Below are 27,895 nucleotides of genomic sequence, written 5' to 3'. Positions count from 1 at the left end.
CATTCAGTAGCATCGGAGCCTGTGAAGAACAAGCCCATAATAATTTTAGCAGCCAGTCCCATAGAAAATAATTAAAAGGTAGGTGCACTTAAAGGCTTCCCCAGTCTTGGCTTGTCATGTATCATTGCATTTGGCGTGCAGTCAGTTTAATGCATGATGACGTAGCAGCATGGCTTCCCTCATATCTATCAATAAATCAGGAGCTAACGCATTGCACCTTGCTAACAGGCTCGATCAAAAGGTTGTTGTCCAACCACATGAATTTTAATACAAATATCTTACAATGGTATAAAATAACAAAATGAGTAATACTCACCTCAACAACCCTCTGCTGCTCCCATGCTCATGCTTCCCCGATCTCCCGCTGTTCTCAGTTCTTCTTCCTCGACTCAATAATCACTGAGTATAGTGGTGGCGTGTTGACACCACTGAAGTCATTGCTGTGGCCAGTGATTGGCTGCAGTGGTGACATGTCATATTGACACATCATGGATGCAGCTGGGAGAACACAGAATGGCGGTGGACCGGGGATGCATGAGATCAGTAAGGTGAGTAATACTCTTTTTGTGATCTATGCTGTAAGCAGTTTCCAAGAACGTTCATGTGGTTGAATAAGAAGAGAGACAATATCACCAATGTGGAATCATCTCTGAAATCAACTGACACACCTCAATGGGGACATATGTTATGGAAGATTGCATCTGGTCTTGGCTCTTGTCTTCTAAAATGCCCACTCTTAAGCTTAGTACCCCCTGTGCAAGCATTAACGCTCATGTTCAAGTGAGTGTGAAGGCTGCTTTGTCCACATACGATCTAGTGAAACAACAATATATCCATTGTGTAAGGCTTCTTTCACGCTTGCGGCCTTCTCTTCGGCAGGCTATTCTGGCATAGAACAGCCTGCCGGAGCTCTCTGGATCCAGCATAGCTGGATGTTACCGCAGTGCCTGCTGGCCCCATTGACTATAGTGGGATACGGCGGAGATCCGGTTTTAGCCCACGTCATTGACTCGAAGGTGTAAGATGTAAGAGTTTCATTTCAGACAATGTGGTGCACAAAATAACCTAATGAGAAGCAAATCCAGCTCTGCAAATTGCACATCATGAATTGAGACATTTTACTAGAAGGTCACCACCAGGACATCTGTAGTGCTGAAGGTTTCGTGCTGGTCCATGAGTTGGTGTTGTCCTCCGTGACCCCGGCAGTCACTCATCACCCTTCCTTGACCTGAGAATATTTGGCTAAGGTTGTCATTTATTTTGGCCAATTAGTAAATATTTCTTTGTGGAATTTTCACAGTTGAATGTTTTATTGGAAAAAATTTGCTGAATTCAGCCTTCTAGTATTTACATATCGGCAAGACTTTGCTGCCTCTGCCATGTGCCAGATTGCCGGACCTCCCCGTTCCTTTCACAATAATACAAACACAGGGCATTAGCGGCAGTCTGTCACCTCAGTTTTGCCAATTGAACCAATAGATTGTAGCACACTTTTATGTAAAACATATCTTTGCTTCCCTTTTTTTGCTGTTTCCATCCCTGGGTAAAGGAACTTTGTTTCATATGCAAATGAGGCACCAAGGGGTCATTTACAAACATCTATACTGAACGCCGCTTTTTGGTGTATATCTGTTGCCGATTGCGGCACAAAGACTTTTCCTCGGTCTAAAAATGGGGGAGTGGCATGGGCGGGGAATGGGGCATAGAAAATGGTCTAAATCTACGCCAGCAAGGGAGCACCTCTACATAAATTCGGCACATCCACCACCAGCAAAAGGGGTATGAAAGGGGTTATCCAATGTTTAAAACATACCCTCAATTCCCGGGCTCCTCATATAGATTATACTTACCCTGCTCACCGGGAACCACGTTGCTCCTGGTCCCCGCACGGCTGCTGCTGCATCTCCCCGTCGAGCAGATCAAAACATCCGGCGACGGTGGGAGCAGCCAATAGCGGGACGCAACGGAGATGAGCCTTCCTACCCTTGCGGGTGACGCTAGGGAGGCTGGTCCCTGTCGCGGCCTGCTATTGGCTGCTCCCCCCGTCGCCCGGATGTTTTGATCTTCGCCACAGGGAGATGCATCCGTAACCGTTCAGGGATCAGGAGCATCGGAGTAAGTATAATCTATATGAGGGGGCCAGGGATGGGGGGGGGGCATGTTTTAAACATTGGATAACCCCTTTAAGACCGGCTTCTAAAATGACCGTCTTAATAAATGACCCCCCAGTTGTCCAGATGGACATTATGCATCTTTTAAAGAGCCTATAACCGACCCCAGCTCCTCTGAGGGCCAGGCGAGATGGCTATGCAAGAATCTGGTCCTACCAATCAAGAAGGAGAGGGAGGGGCTGGCAGAGGAAGCAGGAGGCGCCAGGGTGCACGGAGCAGTGAGGGACCTCCCACAGTGCTCTTAAATGCTTGTTAGCACCTTTCCTCCAGAATGAAGGAACGGATTGCTAAATGAAAGGCATCGTATTCAGCTGAGCTAGCCCTCTGAGACCGTGCGCCTGGTTTATCAGCAAGCCCTTTAAGTGAGCTACGGTCTAATGTAATTAGTAAAATGTAATAATTTAATAGGTAAAATCGAGGTGATGGACTCCGTTTAAAGAAGCATCATAGTAGTGGGAATATATGTCTAGTGATAATAATGTTATATTTCCTTTTCTCTTCTTGTCTGATTCATTTTCTTTCCTGTTTGGAATTGGCTCAGCTACTCGTTCCTCAGTTCTTCACGGAGAAGCTTCTTGACTGGGTATTTTATGGCTATCTATATGCTTACAACCCCCCTAATATCTGCTCCTCTTACCTTCCTCCTCTACTCAAATAAATGCAGTAACTAATTTGCCTTGGGCTCTTGTGGGTCTTATGCTTGGACCCAGCTTTGGTTGATGATGGTCCAGTACTGAAAGGGGGATGATCTGGTAACTTCACTGGTTCTGCATCTGTCTTTATTTTCTGCTTCTCTGTATATCCAATGAAGCCATCAGATGGTTACTGCAGCATGAGATGAGTGTATTGATTCTGGTAGAGGCAGTGACTTGGTTGTATGGACAGCTTACTAAAAAGAACCAGATGGCATAAACATTACACAGTCCCCAAAAAAATCTGTTCCATTGTATCACAGATAGAAACTAACAACAGACTGGTTGGCTTGCTTTATCTGGTAAAGGTGCTGCCCACTGTGCCCTTATCCACCATTCATTTCACTCTAGTTGGTTAATTTACCATAGAAACTAAAAGGTAAGATGTCTACAGGGGTTGGGTCCATAGTCAGGTAGATAAGAAAATGATGTAGTTCTTTTCAAGCATTGGCAGAATTCTGTGGACTTCGATAATGATTGCTCCTGACATTGGGAAGCTCTTACTGTCTCTTACATGCATGGCCCATGTTCCATCAGGTTTCTTTTTCCTGTGTAAGCTGATGTAAGGTAGTGCTGTAAGGAATGTATGGTCTTGGTAACTTAATAAAATAACATTATGCTGGGTCTGGGGATGCTCCTCATGCGCTGTACAGTTCCACTGACCACATGGCTCTTGGTAGAGGTCCATTAGTTTTTTTGTCATCCTTCGCAGCAGAGTGACTTCCACCAATATGTACCGTATGCTTCAGAGATAGAAGATAAGCTGGCAAGTGCTAAAAATTGACTTAACCTTAGTACTAGACTGTGGGTATCTGAGCATATATCAGATGTGGAGTGATTTCCCCAATTTCATACTCTCCCACAGGCACAGCCCAAATGGAACACTAACTTCTGGGTGGGTTTTCCATACATCTCACCCATTCTTGACCTTGGACAAGCCAAATTTGTGGGGATTGTGTTACAATGGTTTTTCACTAGTGCCATTGTACTGTGTGCTCAGGAGTCTGCCTCTTGTGGATTTGAATTTGGTCTATTATTTCTATGGCGGTTCATGTTGCATGTGTCCTGGCCTTGGCTACTTGTGGATGTCAATTGTGCCAATGTGATTTATATGTCTTCTCAGTTCAGTATTGCATGAGCTAATGTTCCTTGGTCTTGTGTGTGCATCTGTTTGACTAATGAGTTCAGTAAGTCTGCTGTATATTTCCTAAGTTGCTACCTTCCTTTGGATTTCCTGAGTTGTGTGTCCTGCCCCTGGTTGTGCAACTTTGATTCTGTTGGATCTTTGCACATTCTGTCTGTGTCTGGATTCTGTAAAGGAGTTTCTGATCCGTTTGTCTGTTTGTCCACTTGGCTGTTCCTGATCTGTTAGTTTGCCTGTTTATGGTCTGAATTTTGTCCTTGTCCCGATGGTCTTGTCCCTTAGTCTGTCCCATGGATTTTGCCTGTGTATGTCTGAATTCTGTCTATGATCTTGCCTGTGCTTCCAGTGCCTTACATTAGTGGTTCTGACCGAGTGTATCAGCTGCCAATTACATTGGGACTGTTCCAAAAAGTGGTGGCCTGATGGCTCCCCTGCAGCAAAGACTAGATCCCTGTATAGGGGTTAAAGGGTGAATGCCAGGGGACTGCCAGGATAACACCCTCAGGTCTAGCCCAACGTCAAACCAGTTGTGCAGAGCCAATGAAACCCCCTGGCCTTTCCTTTTCACTAGTGCCATTGTACCGTGTGCTATCATGTGAGTTTGAATTTGGGCCATTTTATTTTTGCGGTTCATGTTGCCACTATTCTATGTGTCCAGTATTGTGGGTGTAAATTGTGCATTCAATGTGCTTTCCTCAGTATTGCATGACTTAATGTTCCGTGGTCTTGTGTGCATCTGTTAGCCTTATATATTTTCTGGGTTGCTACTTTGCTGTGGATTTCTTGAGTTATGTGTCCTGTTTCTGGCTGTGCAACATTGATTCTTTTCTTTGCACGTTCTATCTGTGTCTGGATTCAGTGCAGGAGCTTCTGATGCATTTGTCTATTTGTCCGCTTGGCCTATTCCTGATTTGTTTGTTTGCCTGCTCATGGTCTGAATTCTGTTCTTGTTCCGTTGGTTTTGTCCCTGAGTCTGTTCCATGAATTTTGCCAGTTCATGTCTGAATTATGTAATAGTTCCAGTGGTCATGGTCCTGTGTCTGTTCCATGGATTTTGCCTGTAAGTGTCTGAATTCTGTCCTAGTTGTGTTTGCCATGTTCTTGAGTCTGTTCTGTCTTGCCAGGTTGCTGTATCTGGACCTGGTATGTTTGACCTGTTCCCTGGAGTTCTGTGGATGTTCCATCTTGCTATGTTTCTGCTCATGTTTCTGCTATGTCTGAACTGTGTCATGAAGTCTGTTCTGTGGATTTTTCATGTCCTTTGCCTGTTTGTCAGCAGTCCGTATTTTGCCTTGAATTCACTTGTGTTTTGCCTGTCGGTTGTTGCCTGGTTCTGTATGTTATCTTGCCTGTGCTTCCAATGCCTTGCACTGGTGGTTCTGACCTGGTGTGTCAACTTCCAACTACACTGGGACTATTCTCGAAAGGTAGTAGCCTGGGGGCTCCCCTGCAGCATAGATCAGATTCCTGTGTAGGGTTTAAGGGTGAAAACCAGGGGACCACCAGGATAACGTCCTCAGGTCAAGCCCAACATCAAACTGATTAGTTGGCACAACTATTGTCTGTAACAGATTGTCTCTGAAAATTCAGGACTGTTGGCTTCTATGCTATTGACTTCTAACAGCACAGCCTTTATGTGACATTAAGATATTATGGTCATAGGGAATAGAGTAATGGAAATTTCTACCATGGTGAACACAGTAAAGGAACACTTACCTTAGAAATTAAAAACAAGTAAAAATAGGATAACGCTCACTGTTTGCCTGCAGCATCTTCTGCATTTTCCTGAAGCAAACCGTCTCTAAGGACTTTATCTACTAATGATATCTTTAGTCTTTAGATTGTGGTCGATTGAGAAAACAAGTATAGTAAAGGAAATAGATCTTAATTATTTTTTGTCCTACTGAAGACATGGCAAAGGGAGAAGCTCCTGCTGCAACCAGTCGTCTTGGAGCCTGACATAGGACAGTAAGGCAGAGGAGCGTGGGCATGGCTGACCTCCTAAGACACAGAAAGAAGGTTTCTTTATATGTTTCTCAGTTTTATATATAAATAAAATAGGATCAAAGAAATGTAGGAGATTAAGGAAGTTGTGGAGTATTTATTTTATTACTTTGAACATTTTGTTTTAACGTGTTCCTTTACAGAGGTTCGGATAATCTGATGTTCTCATCGGCTCACCTCACAATGCTTTCAAATGTGTGATAGCCAGGAAACCCTGGGTGCTTGATGCATCAACTTCATAACATGCAAGGGACATAAATCTAATTCAATTGCTATTGACTATCCTTTGTTTTTTAATTAATCGTCTAATTAATCACTAATACAAGACAGTAAAGACCATGACAAAGAAATACAGACATAGTGCACCTTGACCTTGGCATCCTGACCAGACTGTTTGTCCTTTTTATTTAGAGTATTTCGAATAAATGGGAGTCAGGACAGGTTCCTATTGGAACCCCAGGGTCACACCATCACCAGACAAGGGTATAAAATCATGGAGGTGAGCCCCACTAGTTTGCTAATGTATCCATTAGAGAACATTAGTCTCAGTGCTGGTTGGCCCTATTCAATATGTGGTGTAACCTGCACAGAGCTTCAACTTTCCTCAAACACCACAGTGAAGAAGAGAAAATGGCTATGTTATGTAATCCTTCTTGTATAGAGGACAGTAAGTGGGTGCTGAGATCATCTGTCCCATTATTGGGGTTATAGTGATGGAACCCATACCAGGAGGGTATTTTGAGTCTTGTCATGAGGTCCCTGTCCTGTGTGTACTTCCCGCAGTATATTTCACTCTAAATTTGGTAGACTTTTTAACTTCGGTTGTTTTCCTCTTTTTTTTCCTTTCTCCTCAGACAGCAGATACGAATACAGATCTACCGTATCCTCCTCCACAGAAAAGTGCCAACGTGTATATGATTCCCCAAGGTATTAAGCCTGTTCTGCAGAGAACGGCCATAGAGGTGAGTCTACATGTGCATGATATAGATTTGTCTACGTACCATCACTGGGCAGTTGTAATCAAGTATTGAAGACCTTTCAATAAGATTTCACTCTTTGCAGTATATTTAAAGGATACATCGTCTGGTGTGTTCTTGGGGTTATCACCTGGACTACCAGATGTCACTGGGCCTGCAGACTCAGAGCAGGAGTCTTATCCTAATGCTCCACAGGTTTCTGCCACTTGCTAATTACAGTGCCTTTTTTATTTTAGATTTCGGGGTGGGCAGTACTTATGGGGTCATTTATCAAGACCAGCATGTTAGACGGCAGTCTTAATTCCCCTGCACTGGCACAGCCTCAAAATAACTTAGGCGCATCCACCGCCAGCCCAAACAACCTAAAATCATCACCAGCTCCCAAAAACTGGCATAGAACATGATAAATGAGACAGACCTGCCAGCCCGCCTCTTCCCATGCAATGGCCCTTTTTTTTTTAGAACTGGCGTCTGTGGCGTGGAAGGGGAAGAATTTGCAGATTTTGCCGCAAAGCACCTTTGTGACAAAATCTGCGCCAAATGGCCCCATAATTTGTAATCAGCCAAACACATTCAATAGCTGTCAATTGAAAGCTTGTTTGACAGCTATTCCCCCCAACTACCCGATATACAGGCACACTTGGTTCGGCAGACCATGTAAAGTATGTATTGCCAATAAGGAGACGGGAGTAAGGACCTGGACCAGACGTGTTGGTGACTTAACTCCCCTGAGAACTAAAGGATCGAGAATTTTTATATTTAACCCCAACATCTGCCATGGGGAAAAAGTCTTGGGTATCTTGATACACATTAGATGGTCATCTGGTGTTGACCTACCCGTCCAATTCAGGTAACCTTAAAGTAATGAGTATGGCCAACTTTACGAATAGTCCTCGAAGCTAAAAATAGAAATTTGACCTAATGCCACGTATTTATAAGATTTATGAGCAGATGAGGGAAAAAACTATCAAAATGACCTTCTGACCACGTTATTGAATGGGGCTTTATTAGGGAATACACTTGCCTAACTTATTATATAGGGTCACATTTAGACGTGTTCTATTTTGGCAACTGATTTACTTTAAAGGGGTTATCCCATGATTAATGAAAAGAAATAAAAATAAAAATCACACATCAAAAAGTACATGAAAATCTCTTTCTAACAAAACTTGAACCAGCCCTGTACCTCACATGGATCCAGAGGTCTCCCCACTTGCTCTGCTAAATTGGTTTCAGGATGGCAGCTCAGGGAGCATCCCCTTTCTGCTGCAGATCTCTCCCTATGACAGCTCAGGGGTGGATCTTTTCTTCTGCAGCTCTCTCCCTATCACAGCTCAGAGGGAGTGTCCTTTCTGCCTCAGCTTTCTCCCTGTAACTGTCACAGTTTCTAACAGTACATCTGGCTGGTGGCAGTTGAAGGATGGAACAGAGCATGTGTGACCACCTAGGCAAAGTGGATAGTAAACCAAGGAGAAGAACAAACAGCAGGTGGCGCTATACAGACACATTTTTAATGAATAACTCTGTAGCTATATTACATTTTTTATTACAAAAATATTCAGAATCAGGTGCTGCTTTTAAAAGTGGAATAGTTTTCATGGGATAACCCCTTTAAGGCAATGGCTTATTTACAATAAGTTTGATATGGGGTCCTTGGTGAGAGGAGACCCAGTTCTGATTGGTCTCATCTATTTCTATTGGATAAGGACTCTCCTATACAGAAGAAATGCAATATTAGCCAATAAGGGGGTCCAAGTGTCATGAGAAGGGTGCGGGAGAGGACTCAAACACCTGATACTTCTGTTCTGGGTGGCAAAACTAAGTCATATATTAGGGACCCCATTTGGGGCCATTCTCAACCATGTAGACCACAGCTCCATCTTGTGTTTTAATATGTTTGCATTTGACCAGTGACTAAGTAACTTGTCTCCCCGATGGGTGCATGTGGAAAACATATCAATGTCTATAATTATGTGTATAGGTACGTGTGTTGTGTTTCATTACAGAACCTAATGTATTGATGCCATAGTGTTCTTGTTCCTTCAGCTTGTTACTTTATATGAGACATTTAACAGCTTTTTCCCCTCACTTTCCCGGTGGTTAAAATGATGAGCTGATAGGCGTTATTAAGTAAACCTTTTAAACATGAGATTTCGACCATTCTGACGGCAGGTTCTGGCATGGGGTCTGAGAAACCTTAAGAGCTACCAGCTGGCCAGCGTGACATCCCCCAGCCTCATTGTGGAGTGTGGCGATGAAATGATCCAGTCTTGCGTTATTAAAAACGTCAAAAAGAATCCCAACTTTGAAGTGTGCGTCCTCTTCATGGAAGTGGTAAGAGCCTTAATACAGTAAACAGATTTTCCTCCCCGACCCTTGTGTCATAAGAAAGGCCCAGGTGCTTGTAAAACGCTCTTGGCTTGGATTCAGCTACTTTTATAAGCCGATATTCCAGAGGTGCAAGAGAGCTAGCATGTGTTTCTTATATCACGAGGCTGAATGAAAGCTGTCTATCAGCAGCTGGAAACCAGCACTGGGAATATAAGAGGACTCGTGCAAAGAGATACAACCTTTTGGACAATGATCACTAGACCAAGACTGGGCAAGGAACCCTTCGCTTGGCTAATTTGCATATTTTCCCAGGGAGCATTGCCTGTAAGGCTCCCTACACCAGCGGGTTCTTCACAAGGAGAATCAGTACCTTCCAAGAGCTAGACGGAGAAAAAAGAAATAATGGATTGGAGAAACTGAATGGTATTGTGTAGGTCTACAGAGAAGTTGGTTATGGGATCTCAATGCCTAGAAGTTCCTCAATTGATGGATGATAGTTGACAAGTACTAATCTTATGCTTGGTTTCTTTACATCAGCATTGAAGGTTCTCATTGTAATGGACATCAAAACCACTCGTGTTTAGTTCTGCAGCTCCCCGTGATAGATAATATGTTATGATGAATTTTTTTTTTTTACATAGTTATCATCCCTAAACCTTATGATGAGGTTACTTTAAATACAGTGGTCCTCAACATACTACATTAATTGGTTTGGGACAACTATTGTGTGTTGAAAGTATTCTATGTTGATACCATGACTCTATGGGAAACTGGTAATTGGTTCCGAAGGCCTCAACATGTCAAAGTAGGAAAAAAAGGAAGATTAAGTAAAAGCAGTATTAGATGTTGGTATGTTCTGATTGGGTGGGATGTCTATGTGTTGCTCATCTGGTTGCATTCTCTGGGGATTGCAGTGCTGGCTTCCCTGAAGGCTGCAGTGCCGCAGGCATGCTCAACCTGCGGCCTTCCAGCTGTTGCAAAACTACAACTCCCATCATTCCCTGACAGCCTACAGCTATCATCCTACAGAAGGGCATTGTGGAAGTTGTAGTTTCACAACAGCTGGAGGGCCGCAGGTTGAGCATCCCTGCTCTACAGGTTTCTTATAGTAAGGTGTGTGGTTAATACTGGGTTCCTGGGTGCCCTAATCTCCAGCAGATGAGGACTAATTGTTCCTACTATCTACTCCCCTGACAGTTCTTCTGCAGAATAGCTTCGGGACAGCTTGCATTGGGTGGCAGGATGCAAGCATTGTCAGATGTTTAGAGCAAAGTGCTCAAAGCATCCTCTGAGTGCAGGACACTGCGGTTCTGTTCCTGCAGCAGCTACAGTTTGTCATGGTCTGAGACAGCTGTATGTGGGGCAGGTAAAAAAGAGGACAACATCACGGTTGTAGGCACCTACACTATGAAGCACAGAGTACAAGGTGAACAAAGCAGGTGTCTCGGGGTGCCAAAGGCACACTCGGTCTCCCATCAGCCACAGACCTGCTTCTTAGCTTCGGGAGCGAGGATCTGTGTTTGGCCTCGTTCCCAGGGCGGCTTTGCTAGCTGGGAGGCTCCCTGCTCCTAGGTCTGCCTTGAGCGCCGAGCTGATCACTCGGTGCTCGACTTGTCTGTCTGTCGTTCATGTGACGCTGGCCACGTCACATGACCCTCTGACCCCACTATAAATACAGGCAGCCTGCTGACCACAGGTTGCCTGTTAATTCTAGGTTCCTGGCTATTTGTTGGACTAATGATTACTCACCTGATCCTGTTCCCTGACGATCCTTTGCGTGCTCCTCCTGTACTGCGCATCCCTCCTGGTATTGTGACCTCGGCTCCCACCTGACTACTCTTTGCGGACTCCTCTGGTACTTCTCTACTCTCCTGGTATTTGACCCCAGGTTCTCCTGACCATTCTTTGCTTAACACTTTGTACTGCGTAGCTCTCTTGCTTCTGACCCGGTCCATTCACGTTCCGCTATTTGTCTTGTCTGTCTTCCCAGCACGTATACTAAGTTAGGGACTGCCATCTAGTTGTCCCCTGTCATCAAGACTTGCGAGGCAAGTAGGCAGGGCCAGGGGTGAGGGTGGAGCGCAGTGGTCACTATCCTCCCCCCTGTGTGTGGACGTGACCGTCACAGAAGGCTTCCTATCCGGGCACAGGACACTGAAGCTTCGCTCCTGCATGCACAAATTGGTGGGCAGCCATATGTGAACAGGGAACACAGGTTCAGTGACTAGGCTTCTGATCCATGAAGCCAGGTGCATGAAGCTGTCAGGAAACCGTTGAAAGCCTACTAAAGTTGTGAAGGCCCAGCAATGGCCATCATAATATGAAAACTTTCCATCCTTAAGCCACTGAAAGTCACGGGACTACTGTAGTTGATTTTGCTAAATACCTGAGTGTCCCTCCCATTGTGCCTCAGAAGGGAGCATACATGTCATCCTCTGCTTGCTGTGATCCCATTTTGAGAAATACACTTCACATGAGCTGCCAAAAGGCAGGCTCAGACTGGCCCACAGGGGAACCGGTGAATTCCCCAGTGTGCCCCTGAGCAAGGTAGGCCCCTAGTCCCCCACCTACAGCACAAATGGCACATGATACAGTAGACCAACTGCACTACATATAGAGAGGCAGCATACAGCACTTCAACCAGCCTATATTCATATAAAACTGGGGAGATTATTTAGCAGACTACCCAGTTTACTATTATTGATGCATCAGGTGGCTGAGGTGACTTCTAGGGACAGAGGAAGGCCAGCTTTCTTAGCCCAAAGACCTGCCTTCTCAAAGTCACTGCAGGAACCTCCATAACCAAACCATAATTTTGTAGCATCCTGCTGCTGTCTTCCGCTATATGAACAGGTATTATTTGCAGGTAGCTGTGTAGTCACCTTTTTTTACTGGTGGACCATAGGCACCCCAGTCCGACACTGGCAGAAGGAAATAGGCAACTACATTGAGCAAATTTCTGTCTAACTAGCTTGTATTTCTGTAATTTAGAAGGTGATGTTGTATTGCAGAAGATATGCTCTGTAAAAATCTGTGATAACTGGGAATGTTCTCCAAAATGTATACAAAAGTCAATGAACAGTTATGTACTTTTGTTGTTTAGAGACTGCCGAGAGAAGATCTCTACTGTCCTCCCATCGTTGTCAAGGTGATTGATAATCGGCAGTTTGGAAGGAAGCCTGTAGTAGGACAGTGTACCATCAATTCGTTGGAAGAATTTCACTATGACCACAGCGTGGAGGAAGCAGATATGGATGAAGAAATGCCAGGTAGGAGATGCAGAAGACCCATTTTCATGCAGTCATGCTTCTTGTTCTAATTTGTCATGTTGTTCATATGATTAACATCATCTATGGAAATTCCAGTGCTGATGACCTTGACCGTTGACATATCAGTAGGGTTGAGCGAACCCGAACTGTAAAGTTCGGTGTTCGGGTAATATTAATATACCATCGGATCGGAATTTTCTCCAATCCGATGGTATATTTTAACTTGAAGCATCCCCATCACCATGGGAACGCCTCTATGTTAGAATATACCATCGGATTTGAGTTAGATCGTGAAAACTCAGATCCGACAGTATATTCTAACACAGAGGCATTCCCATAGTGATGGGGACGCTTCAAGTTAGAATATACTGAGAACTGTGGATATAACGGCCCCCTGCTGCCTGGCAGCACCTGATCTCTTACAGGGGGCTCTGATCCGCACAATTAATTAACATTAATTGTGCGGATCACAACCCCTGTAAGAGATCAGGTGCTGCCAGGCAGCAGGGGGCCAGACCCCACTCCCTCCCCAGTATTAAAATCATTGGTGGCCAGTGCGGCCCCCCATCCCCTCTCTATTAAAATCATTGGTGGCTAGTGCGGCCCCCCCACCCCCTATTAAAATCATTGGTGGCTAGTGTGGCCGCCCCACCCCCACCCACCCCCTATTAAAATCATTGGTGTCCAGTGCGGCCTCCCCTCCCCCCCTTAATTAAAATCATTGGTTAACAACCCCCCCCCATCATTGGTGGCAGTGGAGCGGCAGTTCCGATCGGAGTCCCAGTTTACTGCTACTGCAGTCCTGGCTGCCATGGTTACTTAGCACTTTTAGCAGCATTATACTTACATGTGCTGTCTGTGGCCGGCTGGCGCTCCTCCTACTGGTAAGTGAAAGGTCTGTGTGGAGCATTGCTTATAGCACAGACCTGTCACTTACCAGTAGGAGGAGCGCCCGGCCGGCCACAGACAGCGCATGTAAGTATAATGCTGCTAAAAGTGCTAAGTAACCATGGCAGCCAGGACTGCAGTAGCGTCCTGGCTGCCATGGTAACCGATCGGAGCCCCAGCGATTAAACTGGGACTCCGATCGGAACTGCCGCTCCGCTGCCACCAATGATGGGGGGGAGGGGGGTTGTTAACCAATGATTTTAATTAGGGGGGGGGGAGAGTGGAGGTCGCACTGGACACCAATTATTTTAATAGGGGGGGGGCGCACTAACCACCAATGATTTTAATAGGGGGGTGAGGGGGGCCGCACTGGCCACCAATGATTTTAATACTGGGGAGGGAGGGAGGGGGGGGGCTACACTGGCCACCAATGATTTTAATACTGGGGAGGGAGGGTGTGGCCCCTGCTGCCTGGCAGCACCCGATCTCTTACAGGGGGCTGTGATCCACACAATTAAGCCCTCAGGTGCGGCACCTGAGTGGTTAATTGTGCGGATCACAGCCCCCTGTAAGAGATTGGGTGCTGCCAGGCAGCAGGGGGCAGTTATGTACACAGTTCTTAGTATATTCTAACTTAAAGCGTCCCTATCACCATGGGAACGCCTCTGTGTTAGAATATACTGTCGGATCTGAGTTTTCACGATTGTGAAAACTCAGATCTGAAAAAGCTAATACTATTATTTTCTGGTATAACCATGTTATAACGGAAAATAATAAAGTGAAGTTCGGGTCCCCATTTGGGTTCGGGTCCAAGTTCGGATCAAGTTCAGGTCCCGAACTCCCCGAACATCTAGGTGTTCGCTCAACTCTACATATCAGCCCTCTGGGATAGAGAATAATAGCACATGGATAGTTTTGGTCTTCAGGTTGTCATTGATTGTGAAGTAGCCCAATCAACCATCTAGCAAACTGTGCATTGAGCTCCTGAAGAACTGGTACAGAGGATGAGAGTGGTAGTGGCCCTGATCAGATGTTGTGTCACGGAGTACTCCCTCAGGCTATTGCCCCTCGGCCGTTCAGTGGAGTGAATAAGTGATGTAAAGAAACCAGGTAGAGATTATAGAACAAAGAACATCTTTCTTTACTGAGTACAAATACCAGCGCATCCAGCAGCAGTTCATACAAAGTGCAATCTCTCCTCCCAGATAATGGCGTATGATGGCTTACAATGTGGCAGAAGATGACACTTAAAAGTTGCCTAGCTGACAATGTCTCTCTCCTGAATCCCTTTCCTATGGCTGTACTCTGGCAACTATGGCTGTAGGTGTTCACTGTGTGATCCAGGCTTCTAGCTATGCCTGTCCTGAATTGTGGTGATAGTGTCTTAACGTGTTTCCCTTCACCTTGCAGGCGAGTCTGTACCAACCAATGTCAACTGTACCCTATCTGCTGGTACAAACTAATGCAGTTACCCCAGGTCTGGGATACTGCATTTAGTTTTAAGATATTGTAACTTGATGCCCTGTAGCCTGAATAAACATTTAATATCTGTTGTTGTCATCCAGAGGTTAGAGGATAATGACACTGACACTTGGGGTACAGGATAATGACACTGACACTTGGGGTACAGGATAATGACACTGATACTTGGAGTGCAGGATAATGACGCTGACACTTGGGGTACAGGATAATGACACTGACACTTGGGGGACAGGATAATGACGCTGACACTTGGGGTACAGGATAATGACACTGACACTTGGGGTACAGGATAATGACACTGACACTTGGGGTACAGGAAAATGACACTGACACTTGGGGTACAGGATATTGACACTAACACTTGGGGTACAGGATAATGCCACAATGACACTTGGGGTACAGGATAATGACAATGACTTACAGGATAGTGACACTGACACTTGGGATACAGGATAATAACACTGACACTTGGGGTACAGGATAATGACACTGACACTTGGGGTACAGGATAATGACACTGACACTTGGGGTACAGGATAGTGACACTGATACTTGGGGTACAGGATAATGACACTGACACTTGGGGTACAGGATAATGACACTGACACTTGGGGTACAGGATAATGACACTTTGGGTACAGGATGATGACGCTGACACTCGGGGTACAGGATAATGACACTGACACTTGGGGTACAGGATAATGACATGCTGACACTTGGGGTACAGGATAATGACACTGACACTTGGGGTACAGAATGATGACACTGACACTTGGGGTACAGGATAATGACGCTGACACTTGGGGTACAGGATAATGACACTGACACTTGGGGTACAGGATGATGACACTGACACTTGGGGTACAGGATAATGACACTGACACTTGGGGTACAGGATAGTGACACTGAGACTTGGGGTACAGGATAGTGAAACTGACACTTGGGGTACAGGATAGTGACCCTGACATTTGGGGTACAGGATGATGACATTGACACTTGGGGTACAGGATAATGACACTGACACTTGGGGTACAGGATAATGACACTGACACTTGGGGTACAGGATAATGACACTGACACTTGGGGTACAGGATAATGACACTGACACTTGGGGTACAGGATAATGACACTGACACTTGGGGTACAGGATAGTGACACTGACACTTGGGGTACAGGATAGTGACACTGACATTTGGGGTACAGGATAATGACAGACACTTGGGGTACAGGATAATGACACTGACACTTGGGGTACAGGATAATGACACTGACACTTGGGGTACAGGATAATGACACTGACACTTGGGGTACAGGATAATGACACTGACACTTGGGGTACAGGATAATGACACTGACACTTGGGGTGCAGGATAATGACACTATCACTTGGGGTACAGGATAATAACACTGACACTTGGGGTACAGGATAATGACACTGACACTTGGGGTACAGGATAATGACGCTGACACTTGGGGTACAGGATAATGACACTGACACTTGGGGTACAGGATGATGACACTGACACTTGGGGTACAGGATAGTGAAACTGACACTTGGGGTACAGGATAGTGACCCTGACATTTTGGGTACAGGATAATGACACTGACACTTGGGGTACAGGCTAATGACACTGACACTTGGGGTACAGGATGATGACACTGACACTTGGGGTACAGGATGATGACACTGACACTTGGGGTACCGGATAATGAGACTGACACTTGGGGTACCGGATAATGAGACTGACACTTGGGGTACAGGATGATGACACTGACACTTGGGGTACAGGATATTGACACTGACACTTGGGGTACAGGATAATGACACTTGGGGTACAGGATAATGACACTGACACTTGGGGTACAGGATAATGACATGCTGACACTTGGGGTACAGGATAATAATACACTGACACTTGGGGTGCAGTATATTGGTGTACAGACAGTGTAAGTGGTGGGGCTGTAGAACGGTGAGGTCTCTGGTATTTGGCTGATGAAATGCTTGTGGGTTTATGGGATGCATTTTGCAGTTTTATGGAGCGCAGTCTGGTCTGTAAGTCAATTATAGAAATCAGTTTTATTCCTTCTCTTGCAAATTTAAATTTCCAAATAAATTCCTTGCTTCTCGTAACTTTTGGCTGATACTACTTTAGATGTGTGGGATCCTCTTATATATCGTGTTCATAAAGAATAACATTCAGCTAATGATCTGGGTTCTGATCTGATGACTGGATATCATTTTTGGCCAGTTGTAGCTTTTTCAGGGTATCCGGTGCGGTAACCTGCAGAGAAGCCACGTACAGAGGAACACGTTGTGGTCTTACCGTAACCAATATCCCCCAAACTAAGGGCACCTTAAAAGGGTTGTCTCATCTCTAGGATATGCCCTATTGTCTTTAGGTGCGGGTCACACGGCTGGGATTTAAAGGGAACCTGTTGAAATGCAATTAATTTCCATTTCAGTTTGTTTTCTTCCTACATTGAGGTATCCACAACCACATAACTACTCATCTGTTTTTTTTTTTTTTTTTTTTTATAGACCCTGTAAAGGGCTCCTGTCAGCAGGATGAGTCTTATCAAACCATACATGCGACCTGGTAGGGTGGATCCTGCTGAATAAAGTGATACCTACCTTACAAAAATTGTTTGTGGCATTCCCAAGAAAAAAAACTTTTATTCTTGATAGAAACAAGGGCTTCGGTGCACTGAAAGGCGTGGCCAGCTCTGGAAAGCTGAGGTGCACCAAGGAGCTAAGTCCCTTCCCTGCCCTTATTTGCATTAAAAAAAGTAAATTATTTTTTCCTGGGAATGTCACAACTTAGAAGCTGAGCAGCGGCTGTAGCCACCACGTACTGAGATAAAGTCGATCTCAGACATTTAACCCTTCAGATTGTTTTCTAAGTGGTCTTTTCCTGGGTGTGCTACACTGCTGTGAACTGAACGGCTTTCCCACGCAGAGAGCCATTCGGTTATTATCAGATTCAGGCCTTCTGAAGCCTCTGAGGCCTGTCCCCATGAGACTCTGCGGCAGGGCTTGATAGGAACGGATGATTGTGCCATAGACTGTAATGGTAAAACACTGCAGTCTGTGAGAGAAGTGATCTAATGATCACATGTTAAAGTCCCCTAGGTAAATGTTAAAAGAAAAGTGAAAACAGTTTTTAAAAATATAAAAAATAAAAAGATATAAAAATTCAAATCAGCCACCTTTTCCTGAATAAAAAAAGTTAAAAAATTATGATCGCTAGTATTTCCGCATCGCAAAACACCAGTTGTATTAAAATATATAAAGATTTGCAAAATGGAGGAAAAAAAATAAAAATGTTTTTTCGTGAATTCACCTCCATGGTTAAAATCAATTAGCTGTGCTGCAAAAATTCTCCATCTAGTTTGGGCTTTATTCATATATTTCCTGGAGCAATAACATAGGAATATCATAACACAAAATCATGCTCCAGATCTGTTACGTCAAGAGCAATACAGGGGGTCTACTACAGACATGTAGAAATTCTCTTTCATTTTCTTCTCGATCCAACCCAGCCCACCGTGAAAACTGCTAAGTTTACTGCTGAGGCTGGTGATGGCTCACGTCTCTTGCTATCAGGCTTAGACTCTATAGCAACAGAAATAAATTCAGAGCCCAGACCAGGCCATTAAATGAATTTTCACCCCAGACCACACCCCCAAAAAAATTCAGTCCCCTGACTTGATCTGTAAGTTAATTCAGACTGAAATCTAACCCTTAAGTTAATCCAGACTCCAGACAAGACCACTAAATCAATTCAGACCCTAGACCAAAATCCAAATAATTCAAGACCCAGACAAACCCTCAAATGACTTTAAACCCTTGACCAGCCCCTAAATTAATTCAGTCCCCACAACAGAAATCTAAATTAATTGTTCCCAGACCAGATGACTAAATACAATCAAACCCCAGACCAGACCACTAAATAAAAACAGACCTCAGACACCTAAATTAATTCAGATTTTGTACATGGACTAGCGCCTAAATTGAATTAATTTAAGTTTCTGGTCTGGAGAGTGAATTAGACTACAGACCACACAACTAAATAAAATCAGACCCTAGACCAGACACTTAAAGCCTACTTGAGCTTTCAAAAAAAGCTTGCCAAATGGCTATGCCTCTTTCTTCAGTCAAACTGTGAAGGGACAGGTCTTTTTGTTCGGTTTCTCTGAATGTTTTTTTCAGCCATATTATTCACTGTTTCAGCTGCACAGCTAGATGCATTTCACTCAGAAGCAGGGGGCATCTCCCTTCTGTGAAATCTGCCTGCACTGTACTAATGTGAGCTGCTTTCCCTTTCTTTCTACTATGTTTGTTTTCAGCACCGGAGCTCACAAAAGAGATACAGAGGGGCAATTCATGCTTACAGACACATAGGAGGCTCCTATAGTCTTCAAAACCTGTGTAGAATCAGTTATTTTTATCAGTTCTCTTATCAGGATCTCAACTAGCTCTGACTCGCCGCCATTTTCTGGGAGGCCTCTTCTGTGTCACTGTTACCAGGGACAGATTTTGCCTGACAACAGGCAGTGGACTGCAAATTAGATGGAAGGTGAGACCCCTAGTGGACATGACTTTACAGCTTTTTTTCAGGTGGTTGCAGGGAGATTTTTTAAATGAAGGGATTTAGAAATTTGCTATTTACACTATTCTCTATTAAATTAAATGAAATTGTGTGAAATTACTGTGATCCTTTAAATTAGTTCAGACTCTAGACCAGAACACTAAATAAATTCAGGGCCCAGACCAGACCAGACCCTTAAATGAATTCAGACCCCACATTCATATAATTAGATAAAAGTACGATAAATCATAGTATCCCTGTAAGATTGCAGGTGGTCCGATCTCAATCTTTCATGGTGGACTCTTGGAGACGCAGCAGGTAGTGAATATGTGATGGGGCAGCTGAGATCTTCTCATGTTTTAACCTCCAACGCGTCTCATACATGAAAAGTGAGATTTCAAACACAGTCTCTCTCGTCGCCACTGTTGTTGCTGATGGACTACAAGCTTTGGCACCGTGTTTTCTGAAGCCTTTGTCTTTACCTTGGTAGCGTGCCAACATTTACACGTCTGTAGGGCCCGTTTTCTTTATCCTGGCAGGCAGGTTTTTACTTTTTTATGTTATTTAATGTAACACTCAGCTCACCGCCTTCCCCACTGAGAGAATAATTGCTGTTTCTTTTGAATTCGAATAATACTGTGTTTTTAAAGAGATTTTTTTTTTTTTTACTTCTGGTTGGAAATATTACTAGAAGAGGGGTGTTATTCTTAGCCCGGCGTGGCTCGTCTCATTAACACGTCAGGACCCAGACTAACCAATAAGCCATGTGGACAGAAAGGTGTGTCTGTACGGACAGGACATCCAGCAACACAGGGCTGCTATCACTGGCTGATTACCGTCTATGGTTGAATTATTTTTGTTTCTGCGGCTTTGAATTCCGAGCTTAGATTCCCGTTGAATGCAATTAAAAATTATAGAAATATTTCAGCCCCTCACCACATAAAAATCACCATTTAATTTGTCCATTTGCATCAATTTGTTCTAATAATTTTTTCTGGGAGTTAAAGGGGTTGTGCCAGTAATATAAATGTATCCTGCCCAACAGATATCGCTGTTATATCGCTTTCTCCAGATACCACCATGTATCAAAAGGGCCTTATTCAAAGTTATTCGCTGACTATTACACCCTATGATATTGAGTTGCTGTTGGTTACGTCCTGCATTGGAGCTTTGTAATGTAGGACGTGGGATGTGTCATTAGTAAGAACAAGGGGCGTGCTTAGTGTCACATGATCTGCTAATGTCAGGAGACATCTCACTGCCCTAAGGCATGATGGGGCACCAAACACATGTCAAACCAAGAAGTAGAATTAAAGCAAATGTAAAAATGTAAATTTGAAGAATAAGCTATCCAAGGAGGAATGGGAGCTAGAATAAAAAGTAGTTTATGGCACAAACCTTTAAAGATTATCATGACTGCTTCTTGTCATCCACTGTAGACACCTTTGATATGAAATTCATGCTTTTTTTTTTTTTACTTTACTCGCAGTATGTTAGCAGTTTCCCTGAGTTGCACGAAGTTTCAGGCTGCAATCTTCATTCCTTTATTCCAGCCCCCAATATACAATTTACAACCTGCTCCTAGTATTAGACTTTTCTCATATGGATGTGTTTCTTCCAGTAATACTTGATGGATCTGTGTTTCCAGGATGCTGCTGCCTTCACTAGTTTTCATGCATCATCAGTTGCATTCCTGGACTGATTATTCTATTACATCCCATGAAAAATCTCTTTTCCCTTGTGCTGACAGACACTGATGCTGAGAAGTGTGTGATTACCTCCTCCCATTTCTGCAGACACTGCTTTCTCTTTACTCACAACCTATGTGATATCACCCTTCTCCGCCTGTGCGTGCTCTTCTCCCTATCTACAGCCTGTGTGATTTGCCATCCCTGAAAACTTGGATGCTTGGAAAACTTAGAAAGCTCTGTGTCACCAATAGTGTCTAGTAGGTTTTAAATTAAAGAAATAGACCTTAGTGGCAAGTGATTCTATCCACAGGCAGCTCCAAATAGGTTTTTTCTCCTGGGTCTTTGGGGCTCACTATTGGTATGCTGTGGCGCTCACAGGAGTACTGAAGTCTCTTCAAACAGCTGATCGGCAGGGGTGCCTACAGTTGGACCCTCATTGATCAATTATTGATGAACTATCCTGAGTGTAGGTCATCAATATTGTACTCCCGGAAAACCATACTGAAATTGCAGTCCAATCTTTGGGAAACATGGTATAGAGCAGGAGGATCTGAGCAGATTGTGGGAGGAAATTCAGTATAATTTATCCAGTAAAACCTCTGCACATTTTGGGATTAGGAATCCAGTGGGCAGGCTTCCTACAGAAATAGCTGCCTGACACTGAGTAGGACCACCCACTATATATTTATTTTCTATAAAGTGTTAACAATGGACGACATACAGTCAGGTCCATAAATATTGGGACAAGGACACAATTGTAACATTTTTGGCTCTATACACCACCACAATGGATTTGAAATGAAACAAACAAGATGTGCTTTACCTGCAGACTGTCAGCTTTAATTTGAGGGTATTTACATCCAAATCAGGTGAACGGTGCAGGAATTACAGCAGTTTGCATATGTGCCTCCCACTTGTTAAGAGACCAAAAGTAATGGGACAATTGGCTTCTCAGCTGTTCCATGGCCAGGTGTGTGTTATTCCCTCATTATCCCAATTACAATGAGCAGATAAAAGGTCCAGAGGTCATTTCCAGTCTGCTATTTGCATTTGGAATCTGTTGCTGTCAACTCAAGATGAGATCCAAAGAGCTGTCACTATCAGTGAAGCCATCATTAGGCTGAAAAAACAAAACAAACCCATCAGAGAGATAGCAAAAACATTAGGCGTGGCCAAAACAACTGTTTGGAACATTCTTAAAAAGAAGGAACGCACCGGTGAGCTCATCAACACCAAAAGACCCGGAAAACCACTGAAAACAACTGTGGTGGATGACCGAAGAATTCTTTCCCTGGTGAAGAAAACACCCTTCACAACAGTTGGCCAGATCAAGAACACTCTCCAGGAGGTAGGTATATGTGTGTCAAAGTCAACAATCAAGAGAAGACTTCACCAGAGTGAATACAGAGGGTTCACCACAAGATGTAAACCATTGGTGAGCCTCAAAAACAGGAAGGCCAGATTAGAGTTTGCCAACCGACATCTAAAAAAGTCTTCACAGTTCTGGAACAACATCCTATGGACAGATGAGACCAAGATCAACTTGTACCACAGTGAAGGGAAGAGAAGAGTATGGAGAAGGAAAGGAACTGCTCATTATCCTAAGCATACCACCTCATCAGTGAAGCATGGTGATGGTAGTGTCATGGCGTGGGCATGTATGGCTGCCAATGGAACTGCTTCTCTTGTATTTATTCATGATGTGACTGCTGACAAAAGCAGCAGGATGAATTCTGAAGTGTTTCGGGCAATATTATCTGCTCATATTCAGCCAAATGCTTCAGAACTCATTGGACGGCGCTTCACAGTGCAGATGGACAATGACCCAAAACATACTGCAAAAGCAACCAAAGAGTATTTTAAGGGTAAAAAGAGAAATGTTATGCAATGGCGAAGTCAATCACTTGACCTGAATCCGATTGAGCATGCATTTCACTTGCTGAAGACAAAACTGAAGGGAAAATGCCCCAAGAACAAGCAGGAACTGAAGACAGTTGCAGTAGAGGCCTGGCAGAGCATCACCAGGGATGAAACCCAGCATCTGGTGATGTCTATGCATTCCAGACTTCAGGCTGTAATTGACTGCAAAGGATTTGCAACCAAGTATTAAAAAGTGAAAGTTTGATTTATAATTATTATTCTGTCCCATTACTTTTGGTCCCTTAACAAGTGGGAGGCACATATGCAAACTGTTGTAATTCCTGCACCGTTCACCTGATTTAGATGTAAATACCCTCAAATTAAAGCTGACAGTCTGCAGGTAAAGCACATCTTGTTTGTTTCATTTCAAATCCATTGTGGTGGTGTATAGAGCCAAAAATGTTAGAATTGTGTCGATGTCCCAATATTTATGTTACAATATTAATATTAATGTTGATATTTATGTAAATCACCTAGTTGAAGCACCAAGACAAGAGGTTTACCATAGTGCTAGGAGTATCACTAGTGCAACACCCCCTAGGCTCTCTTTACTCCCCCCCTCCCCTTTGAATGACAGGGCTAGACCTTGTGTAGCCCTGTGTTTTCAAGGCAGCGCCCAGGCTAGGTGAATCGTGTGTAAATTGGATGCTGCTATCTGAGGAGAACATAGAAACATAGAAACATAGAATGTGTCGGCAGATAAGAACCATTTGGCCCATCTAGTCTGCCCAATATACTGAATACTATGGATAGCCCCCGGCCCTATCTTATATGAAGGATGGCCTTATGCCTATCCCATGCATGCTTAAACCCCTTCACTGTATTTGCAGCTACCACTTCTGCAGGAAGGCTATTCCATGCATCCACTACTCTCTCAGTAAAGTAATACTTCCTTATATTACTTTTAAACCTTTGCCCCTCTAATTTAAAACTGTGTCCTCTTGTGGTAGTTTTTCTTCTTTTAAATATGCTCTCTTCCTTTACCGAGTTGATTCCCTTTATGTATTTAAAAGTTTCTATCATATCCCCTCTGTCTCTTCTTTCTTCCAAGCTATACATATTAAGGTCCTTTAACCTTTCCTGGTAAGTTTTATCCTGCAATCCATGTACTAGTTTAGTAGCTCTTCTCTGAACTCTCTCTAGAGTATCTATATCCTTCTGGAGATATGGCCTCCAGTACTGCGCACAATACTCCAAGTGAGGTCTCACCAGTGTTCTGTACAGCGGCATAAGCACTTCACTCTTTCTACTGCTTATACCTCTCCCTATACATCCAAGCATTCTGCTGGCATTTCGTGCTGCTCTATTACATTGTCTTCCCACCTTTAAGTCTTCTGAAATAATTACTCCTAAATCCCTTTCCTCAGATACTGAGGTCAGGACTGTGTCAAATATTCTATATTCTGCCCTTGGGTTTTTACGCCCCAGGTGCATTATCTTGCACTTATCCACATTAAATTTCAGTTGCCAGAGTTCTGACCATTCTTCTAGTTTTCCTAAATCCTTTTCCATTTGGCGTTTCCCTCCAGGAACATCAACCCTGTTACCTATCTTTGTGTCATCAGCAAAAAGACAAACCTTACCAGCGAGGCATTTTGCAATATCACTTATGAAGATATTAAACAAAATCGGTCCCAGTACAGATCCCTGTGGAACCCCACTGGTAACATGACCTTGTTTTGAATGTTCTCCATTGACTACAACCCTCTGTTGTCTGTCACTCAGCCACTGCCTAATCCACTCAACAATATGGGAGTCCATGCTCAATGACTGCAGTTTATTGATAAGTCTTCTATAAGGGACAGTGTCAAAAGCCTTACTAAAATCTAGATATGCGATGTCTACTGCACCTCCACCTCTATTATTTTATTCACCCAGTCAAAAAAATCTATAAGATTTGTTTGACATGATCTCCCTGAAGTAAACCCATGTTGTTTTTCATCTTGCAATCCATGGGATTTTAGATGTTCCACAATCCTATCCTTTAATAGGGTTTCCATTAATTTGCCTACTATTGATGTCAGACTCACTGGTCTATAGTTGCTCGATTCCTCCCTACTACCTTTCTTGTGAATGGGCACGACATTAGCCAAATGGGCACGAGAAGCAGCATAAGATCCATTGTGCATGCATGGAGTAAGCTCCTTGATGTGGTGCAGTGATCTTTCTAAACTGATCAGTCCTGCTGTGCAGGTGCGAAAGTCACTGTGCCTCGACACTGCTGTGAGGACACGGAGCTAGACCAGAAGTCTACTGAAAGGGAGATGGGAGCACAGGGGGCATTGCACTAATGGTGCTCCTAGCACTATGGCCAGCCCCCTGGTGATCCAAATAGGTAATTTACATAAATCTAAGAATTAATATATCTTTGCCATTAATAACCCCTTATAGAAAATAAATATATTGTGTTACTCAGCATGATCAACCCTACCAGGAAATATACTTGGTTTAATAGGGTTGATCATGCTGATAGAGTTTTTTTAAGCGGACTTCTCCCTTGTTTACCTCACTTACTGGTATTCTGTGATATCCAGTCTTCTGTAGTGTGGTATAACTCACATCTGTTCCTCATAATCAGACAATTAGTAAAAGCTTCTATATAAAAGTCTGCACTTTAATTTCATTAAAGGTGTGATTCCATCACCTATTAAATGGCAGGAGCAGCGATCCTACACCATACCGGTCCCATATGTGATTGCTCCGAGCACAGTCTGCTTCTCCCAGACATAAAAGCAATAAAGAATTATTTATAGTTTTGTAGTGTGGAAAATGAGTTTTGGAAGTTGGTTCTCCTTGAACTCCGGCATTGGGAAGCGATACTGATCTTGTCTGTCCGGTTGTGGTCTCAACATAGTGACATCATAAGAGCCGCTGATTGCAGCTTGTATTGCTTGTAAATGTGTTATGGAGTCTGAAGGTTTTTCTCCTGCATAGTTCTAAAGAGAATCTCTAGTCTTCATGCAAAAATGATTTTTCCAGCTCATTGCAAGAGCATAGCGACAGCCATAGTGTCTGCTATGTTGCCCAAAAGAAGCCTACTGAGATGCAGAATGGAGCTGCTTGAAGGCAGCAGCCAACAATAGAATTTCTGTAATTGTTAAAATTCTTTAGTCATATCACTGAGAAACATTCAAAGGTAGCCAAAAACTAACACACATCACTGAAGGTAAACCATGAAACATAACTTTCCACTGATGATTGAAAAAGTAGATTCCAAAAGATAGTGTAGCATGGAGAAAGCATAAAAGGACCCAAAAGGCAGCAAAAGTATCACATGTGGACGTAGGTGGAAAAACTTATATGGAGGGTCTGGGAGTATTCATAAGATAGGACCTGCTGGATACTTTCCCTATTGTACCCTAGTATGTTACCCTGAGAAGAATGGAGTGAGTGTACCAAGGAGGGTGGCCCAAGAAGGGTGGCCTCATGCAGGAACTTCTTAGTTGTCCTTAGTAAACTCTAAGATATAATCCTAAAAAGGAAATGGGGATCTTATGGTCAGGCATGGGTGGGATAGGATCAGACTATGTCACCACTAACATCCCCACAAAGAAAGAATAAAACAAATCCAAAATTCTGGTCTAACATATTAGAAATTTAAAAACTGGACAACTTCCATTGCTTCAGGTGTCCATGTCCTGACATTTTTCCCCAATTAAAATTGGTTTATCAGGTTGACATATGACCAAACTGTATCAGTGACCACCTTAGTAGTTTGCTAAGAGGCCACAGTGCAAAGGTCAGTGGGAGAAATCACCCACTGGCCCTTGTAGTACATACCGTAGGTGGGTTGGTTATATACAAAGTACAATATATTGCACCTAGCCAACTGGCCTTGTGCGAGGGGCTATGTATTCACCATGGCCAGATCAAGGGTCAGTAGGATGTAGGATGAATAAGTGATGCTATTGCTCCCAGGAATAAGTGTCCTACTCAGATGGAACCCACCATGAGGGACACTGATGTATCCTATTAGCCACTCAAACCTCTAGAAATATTCAGTCTTACCAATTTAGGCCACCAGAGATATTAGATATTAGCCCATAAACCTCTAAAACCACTATGGCCATTGCTAAGAATACAGTCATTGACTCCAGGTCTAATGTATGACGCCACTGTCCGTCCTTTGGCTGCTTCTAGTTATTCTGCTATTTTCAATATTACAGTTCATTCTACTGTCTAGAAAGTAGGTGGCCCATTACTGACTCGCTATAGAACTGTAGCTACACCCCTGACCGATCGTGTTATTTCCTTTGCAGACAATGTGATTATAACTCCGCGGGATGAAGTTCTCATTGATATCGATGACAGAGAACCTTTGATCCCGACTCAGGTAAGATTCTCATGTTAGTAATCAATGGTCAATCAAGTCGTATGTATCAATGGGAAATTAATGGGTGTAAGTTAAAAAATTAAAAAAACATTTTGGTTGACAACTTGATACCAGTTTTTTTCAATTAAAGAAGATTTTCATTTTTTTACTGCCAACCCTACCAAACATGTCAAAATAGGATACTTTGTAATGCAGAATTGTAGGGTTCCAGGGATTTTTACAGGAAGTGATGACGTTGTGTGCATTGCTCTGCCTATAGATGACTGTACAGAATGTAATCATAGACGTCCCACTCGGGGGCTGGCTCCACTCAAAACAACACTGGAGGGGTGGGAAGAATGCGTGACAAGGAGAGGAGCGTACGCAGCTGACACGCTGTGTACTGTTGCATCAAGGGAAATGTC

At 43.6% G+C, this 27,895-nt stretch overlaps 1 protein-coding gene across 7 annotated transcripts in view; it reads left to right on the top strand.

Moving 5' to 3' along the window:
• Nucleotides 1-27,895, top strand: part of DYSF (dysferlin) — a 317,684-nt gene that overhangs the window by 177,097 nt on the left and 112,692 nt on the right. For 6 of the 7 annotated variants that reach the window (XM_040419360.1, XM_040419355.1, XM_040419359.1 and 3 more), the window contains 5 exons: nt 2,713-2,754; nt 6,866-6,973; nt 9,161-9,322; nt 12,423-12,588; nt 27,418-27,491. In XM_040419360.1, coding sequence (XP_040275294.1) covers nt 2,713-2,754; nt 6,866-6,973; nt 9,161-9,322; nt 12,423-12,588; nt 27,418-27,491 — 552 coding nt within the window. The remainder of the gene's footprint in view (nt 1-2,712; nt 2,755-6,865; nt 6,974-9,160; nt 9,323-12,422; nt 12,589-27,417; nt 27,492-27,895) is intronic. The other variant, XM_040419357.1, reaches the window with a different exon arrangement.

This window comes from Bufo bufo, chromosome 2 (genome assembly GCF_905171765.1).
Source record: "Bufo bufo chromosome 2, aBufBuf1.1, whole genome shotgun sequence".
In the NCBI taxonomy this organism is placed as follows: Eukaryota; Metazoa; Chordata; class Amphibia; order Anura; family Bufonidae; genus Bufo; species Bufo bufo.
The sequence above is the reverse complement of the archived record's forward strand: the minus strand, read 5'-3'. Positions and strand labels throughout refer to the sequence as shown.